At 41.4% G+C, this 6,866-nt stretch overlaps 1 protein-coding gene across 2 annotated transcripts in view; it reads left to right on the top strand.

The window, feature by feature from the left end:
• DDX17 (DEAD-box helicase 17) overlaps positions 1 to 6,866 on the top strand; it is a 26,426-nt gene that overhangs the window by 17,462 nt on the left and 2,098 nt on the right. Inside the window, exons 11-13 of one of the 2 annotated variants that reach the window (XM_017509000.2) lie at positions 842 to 901; positions 4,872 to 5,114; positions 5,983 to 6,866. The exon at positions 5,983 to 6,866 is cut by the window's right edge and continues 2,098 nt beyond it. In XM_017509000.2, coding sequence (XP_017364489.1) covers positions 842 to 901; positions 4,872 to 5,114; positions 5,983 to 6,488 — 809 coding nt within the window. In that variant the 3' untranslated portion in view covers positions 6,489 to 6,866. The remainder of the gene's footprint in view (positions 1 to 841; positions 902 to 4,871; positions 5,115 to 5,982) is intronic. The other variant, XM_017509001.2, reaches the window with a different exon arrangement.

Below are 6,866 nucleotides of genomic sequence, written 5' to 3'. Positions count from 1 at the left end.
TTTAAGATGGGTTTCACCATGATGGCCAGGCTGGTCTTGAACTCCTGATCTCAGGTGATCCACCCACCTCGGCCTCCCAAAATGCTAGGATTACAGGCATGAGCCACCTCGCCCAGCCCTCAGGACTTCTCTTAAGGGAAGCCATTGAGTGAAATAGAAGAGACCATATTAAGAAATAATACACAGCTGGGCCCAGTGGCTCACGCCTGTAATCCCAGCACTTTGGGAGGCCAAGGTGGGCGGACCACCTGAGGTCAGGAGTTTGAGATGAGCCTGACTAACATGGAGAAACCCTATCTCTACTAAAAATGTAAAATTAGCCGGGCATGGTGGTGCATGCCTATAGTCCCAGCTATTTAGGAGACTGAGGCAGGAGAACTGCTTGAAGGCAGAAGGCAGAGGTTGCAGTGAGCTGAGATGGCGCCATTGGACTCCAGCCTGGGCAACAAAAGCAAAACTCCATCTCAAAACAAAAAAGAAATAATATGCATAGCTCTTGGGGTGGGAAATAAACTATTTTCATTTCACATCTTTTAAACTTGCCTTCTCTTGCCCCCCAACTTCTGGTTGTGCCTCATTTGGGAAAAAAAAGAAAAAATTCTGGCATATGTTAATTATGTAACAAATTGCCATACTATCTTAATGTAACTTTTTGTTTATTATCTAACTTTTTGTTTATTATCCTGCTGAAGATGAGTGTAATAAAGATTTTCAAAATCTCTCATATCTATAAGAGCTTGGGATTTTCTGACACCATTGTTTGAAATTTTAACATGGTAATATAAACAGATCAGATAGCTAGGAATGCTTATTTGATGATGATTATTGTTTGTTTTTACAGAGTTCCGTTCTGGAAAGGCACCCATCCTTATTGCTACAGATGTAGCCTCCCGTGGGCTAGGTTTGTATAGATAGGTGTCTCTGTCAATGGTATATATATCTTTTGGTTTAAAGATTTGTTATTTCAAAATCAAACTTCAAGTTTAGAAAATTATATATACATGTGGTTAGATAAATATTTGAAGAAAAGAATACAAAGCGTGATTCTCCCCATTCCCCCTCCCCACAGTATTTTTTTTTAACTTTGGTTTTCCCCCCACCCCCCTTTTATTTTCAATGTCTCTTCCTGCTCCTAACAAACAGGCTTTGGTCTGCAGCAGGGCCTGGGCATGAATATTCAAACAGTTAGAGGGAGAAGAGACAGTTGAATGGCTCAACTTCTCTGGTGGTGTTTTCTGGCTTGATAGAATAAGCCCAACGAAACCTAGCTGTTGTAAACTAGTTTCTTCATTTAATCTTTTCCCTATCCCTGTCTGTTTAAGCTAGATGTATACAGAGAGGTCCAGTTTTATGAATGCTTATTAGATGGAATTTAATAAGTCTATAACAATAGTATCAGAACAGCAATCAAATTTATATTTGCCCAGTTTAATTTACTGAGGCCAGATTATCATGGGCATTTGACTGTCCTCTTCTCTTACCCATGTCCTTTTATTCATAGGTGTGTTATCCAATTGAAGAGTTTAATTAAAAGATGGTTTTCTGGAATTTTTTACCCATTACCATTTAAGATATGCAGGGAACTTTATGGTAGTTTAGGCTACTATCCTGAGCTAAACAGATTTAACTCAGAACTTCTATATTTTAAAAAAGATTATTTGTATTTCAAGGAAATCCTTAAATTATTGACAGGTATTTAATTTGCCTAGTAAGTAAGAAGTAAGGTGAGAAGTACCATATTATTCCCTTATACTATTTAATATAAAGAGAACAGGTATTCAAACTGGAATACGAAAGTAATGAAGCTTTTTATTCCATTGCACTCATCATTCCCTCCTTCAGAGGTGGTGACCTGCAGCCATGATGGAAAGTTCTCTGCCCCTCTGCCCTCTGAGGCCATGTCTGGATCTGTGCCATTAGAACTTGGGCCTGCTGGGAGAGGAGGCGGAGGCCTGAAAGCAGTTTACATAAACGCTTTCAGTAATGGTTGGTTTTTAAACAGGCTTGCTATGTGCTGGTAGCTTCTTTGTGCATCTTGCCTAGACAATTAAAAATATTTGCTCCCCCTTGCATTTCTAAACCAAATTAATTGGCTACCATTAGAATAACTTAGACTCTCATCCCACCCCCCACTTATCCAAGTGAGGGGAGAGGGAAGGTACCCGAGTCTGTTTCTTGTTACTCAACATCAGTGCTTGTTTTGGGCCCCTTTGTTTGCTGCCTTGTAAAAAATCAAAAGAGGGAGAAAACCCACCAAAATGGCAGAATTCTGACCAATGTCCTACAAGATCCTGGAAAGTGAAGGCTTCTACCTCATAGACAGGGGTGCAATTTTCAGCTGAGTCACCAGGCCTTTTTTCACTTCCTGTCAAGCGATGGTCTCTTAAATGTTCCCTTCAGGTAAGTTCTTTGATTCCCATAATTTTATAATAGTCATCCTTAGGTTACCACTTCCCTTTCCACTGGGATAGTTTTTATTTTTCCTTTTTTTTTTTTTTTTTTTTTTTCAAACGACACACTGTTAAACTAAAAGTATTGAATTTATTTTTTTTTTTTTTTTAACAGAAGCTTTGATATCAGCTGCAGATCACTCAGTATATGGCCGTGGCAAATCTACATTGGCCGGAAGCAGCTCTAGATGAGCCTGTTGGCTAGACTTAGTCCCTCCTAATTAGTGATTGGAGATTCAGGCCATGTCATAGGGCCTTTCAGACAAAAGGTTCTTATCCCAGGCAGCTGGCCAAAACATTAACTTTCCATTTCTTACCCTGCTACAGCATCTTCTAGAAAGCCAGCAAGATAATATTGTGGCAGTGCACAGATAACATCAGGGTAGACTTGACTGGAGAAAACCAAATTCTACGCTTGCTCCTATGTGCCCCCAGCCAGCTGTGTGTGCACACACAGGACACCTTTCTAGTATGAAGAACTTGCATCATGTCTGCCCTCTATTGAACACCCCCAGAAATACTTCCAAGTATTAGTATGTGAACTGTTTTGACTCCAGCCCCTGATGCTTTCTGCTAGGAAAGCACACTTAGCATCCAGTGTAGTAATTGAACTTGTTCTGCTGTCATGGTCATATGCAGTGGAATTGTCTAAGGAGCATTATTGTAGCTCTGAAGATGTCATGGAGTAGAATTCCCCACCCTGTGTCTTACATCCACCCTGGCCCTGTAAATTCTTTTTTCCTTTGTTGGCGTCAACGACACTAGCCGGAGACTCAAGCTGCCCCCTGTGATAAGTGCCTTCTCGTCTTTCTGGTGTGATTCAGGACTTTAGGGGTCAGTAAAGACCGAGGAGCCTTTATTGTAATAAGAAACAGACATAAAGCCCCTTCTTCACAAGCCCTGTAATAACAGCTGATTTTTTTTTAAATCATCTCCCCTTTCTCCCTTGAAATTAATCCAGTCTGGGCAATAGATGCAGTCTGACCCTTTGGATGTAACTTATTTTTTTTTATTAATTATTTTTTTCTACAATCACCCCAATTATCCTTGGGGGAGGCGTTGGAGGACCTGAAATTTTTACCCGAACCCAGGTTCTCCGGCGCTTGGCAACCAAATGGGGCTACAGAGAAGCATCTAAGCCAGTTCACAGAGCGAGCGTGTGTGGGGACTTCTCACTGCCACGGACCCTTGATGCATGCTCCCCGCGCTCCAGTGGTCCCGTGTCAGAAGGCGGAGTTTTCGAAAGGAGGCCGCCAAAAATAAAAGGCAAAGAGACGGGATCGGCTGCAGCGGTTTCCCAAAGGAGGAGGGAGTGTGCATCGGTCTGGTAACAAACAGAGAATGTTTTTTAATTATTTATATCACAAAAATCTGTGTTTTATCTAGGATATTTTCTGAATATTCTTTGTAAAATGCAGATTTTTTTCCACAAAACAGTAGGATTCTTTGTTATATTCTTAAAATTGTTTGTTTAAGTAGGTAAAAATAGACATTCAGCTGAAAGCATTACACTAACATTTACATTTTAAGCCTTAGGAGGTTATTCAGCCCAATTCCCAGCAGTGGACAGAATACTAAACTTGTCTCAAGGTTTCATGGTTTTTCCCACATTCTTTGGCTGTTAATTTAATTTCCCAGGTCACATAGACAATCATTGATAATTGAAACAAGCTGAGTTGAAATAACCTTGAGTTGAGCAAAAATATCCTCATTTTGGCAGAAGCTGGGCTTGGTAGTACAGTAAAATTTTAGTGTAATGTGCTCTTGTAATTGAAAGGGGAAAGATAATCTGGATATTTCTGCAAAGGAAAATAGGTGTGTACTTAACAACTTTGGCTCTACTCAGTTTCTTAAAAATATAAGAGCGAAAAACAACCTAAATGTTTTGATTAAGTTTCCTTTAAATTGTAGTAATACAATATATGAAGCTCCTTTTTTTACTTTGCTCTGTGACTGGTTTAAAGGTAAGTTTGTTATGTTGTTGGTAGATTTTGCCAGGCTTCTCCCAACAGAGTAGAAGTGATTTGGCCTTGTAACTTAACAGTGGTTTACTACTTTATTCTATGTTCCAGTTCTTAAAAGGAAAGTATTGGAATTTGGGTCTGAAGACCAATCTTGGTGTAACTCCTGTCAGTGTATTGGTTAAAATGTAGCAGAGGCAGGAGTTTGGATGGTTGGATGGGATTCCTTTAGGATTCTACAGCCAATAAAGATGCCACTTTCCATGCATGTCCCAGGAATCAGTCCTCTTTTACTCTGTTGGGATGAGTCTCTTTTTGTTTCTGTTCAGAGTGGTTACTAACTTCACCTTCTTTCCTCTTGCTGTCATCTGCATTCGTGCTTCCCACCTGTTGTTGGCATGTCCTTTACCTTCTCTTTCCCTGCCACATCAACCTACACACTGACTCATCAACATGGAAGATGTGGAAGATGTCAAGTTTGTGATCAACTATGACTATCCAAACAGCTCAGAGGATTACGTGCACCGTATTGGCCGAACGGCCCGTAGCACCAACAAGGGCACCGCCTATACTTTCTTCACCCCAGGGAACCTGAAACAGGCCAGAGAGCTGATCAAAGTGTTGGAAGAGGCTAATCAGGCTATCAATCCAAAACTGATGCAGCTAGTAGACCACAGAGGAGGCGGCGGAGGCGGGGGTAAGGGTAAGTCCTGGAGTTTTCCAGGTACTGCTGAGGTATCTTTTTCTGCTTATTGTGCCTTGTTTTTAGTTATTTTTAACCATGCGAAGGCTTTAAGTATGTTGCCTAACAACAAAGGACACTGCCTCATGCTTTTTGTAACCTTTTTCAAGTAAGAAAACGTGAAGTTTGTCGTAATAGTCCTACTTTTGCGGCACAATATTAAGTACATGGTGCTTGTGTACAGTTAAGCTAAATTGTGAATTTTTTTTTCTGTGGTTGCTTTTGCGGAGCAGGGGTGGAGATATGAGTCTCACTCTATTGCCCAGGTTGGAGTGCAGTGGCGTGATCTTGGCTGTCTTCAACGAACTCTGCCTCCTGGGTTTAAGCGATTCTCCTGCCTCAGCCTCCCAAGTAGCTGGTACTACAGGCATGTGCCACCATGCCCAGCTAATTTTTGTATTTTTTGTAGGACAAGGTTTCACCCTGTTGGCTGGTCTTAAACTCCTGACCTGAAGTGACCTGCCTGCCTTGGTCTCCCAAAGTCCTGAGACTACAAGTGTGAGCAGTGTGCCCGGTCATGGTTGCCTTTTTAGTACTTTCAAAAATGCTTAGTAGTATATTAGCTTTTCAGTTTTCCATACGGAGAGATCAGTCATTTTACACTGTTGGGTGGTGGGTAGAAACTGAAACATAGGATCTGGGCTTCCTGACTCATAGTTTCATATTCTAGGACCATGTTTCTTGAGTATCCTCAAGTTAAGGACCTAAAAGGGTTGAAAAGGTCTGGTGTCCTTTAATGTTTAATACTTTTGTACCCAGTAGAATTTTGACATTGTTATGTTTAGATCATATATCTGGCCTTAAAAGTTTCCTTATATCTTCCCTTTAGGTGGTCGTTCTCGATACCGGACCACTTCTTCAGCCAACAATCCCAATCTGATGTATCAGGATGAGTGTGACCGAAGGCTACGAGGAGTCAAGGATGGTGGCCGGAGAGACTCTGCCAGCTATCGGGATCGTAGTGAAACCGATAGAGCTGGTTATGCTAATGGCAGTGGCTATGGAAGTCCAAATTCTGCCTTTGGAGCACAAGCAGGCCAATACACCTATGGTCAAGGCACCTATGGGGCAGCTGCTTATGGCACCAGTAGCTATACAGCTCAAGAATATGGTGCTGGCACTTACGGAGCTAGTAGCACCACCTCAACTGGGAGAAGTTCGCAGAGCTCTAGCCAGCAGTTTAGTGGGATAGGCCGGTCTGGGCAGCAGCCACAGCCACTGATGTCACAACAGTTTGCACAGCCTCCAGGAGCTACCAATATGATAGGTTACATGGGGCAGACTGCCTACCAATACCCTCCTCCTCCCCCCCCTCCTCCTCCTTCACGTAAATGAAACCACTCAAGTGGTAGTGACTCCTGCAGACTTAATTACATTTTAAGGAACACTGTCTTTCTTTTTTTTTTTTTTTTTCCTCTTCACCTTTTCTTTTTCTTTTTTCTTTTTTTTTAAATTTTTTCTTCCAACCATTGTGTTTTGTCTTTCATGCAGATTAGTTAGAATTCACTGCCAGGTTTCTTCTGCCCGCCAAAACGATCCAGTCTGTAATAACATTTTGTAAAAATATATACATATATAGCCGACTGGAAGAGATTAATTTCTTCCCCCAACTTCTTGCATGTTGAAGATATTTGAGCTATTTTTCATCTTAAAGAGTAAGGTATTAGGCCCTTTTGTGGGAGCCCATCTTTTGTTTTTCTGAGTTGGCGGGGG

The sequence above is a fragment of the Cebus imitator genome, unplaced genomic scaffold, assembly GCF_001604975.1.
Source record: "Cebus imitator isolate Cc_AM_T3 unplaced genomic scaffold, Cebus_imitator-1.0 Scaffold404, whole genome shotgun sequence".
NCBI classification, from domain to species: Eukaryota; Metazoa; Chordata; class Mammalia; order Primates; family Cebidae; genus Cebus; species Cebus imitator.
Note: the sequence above shows the minus strand (reverse complement) of the source record. Positions and strands in the feature narration are given on the sequence as shown.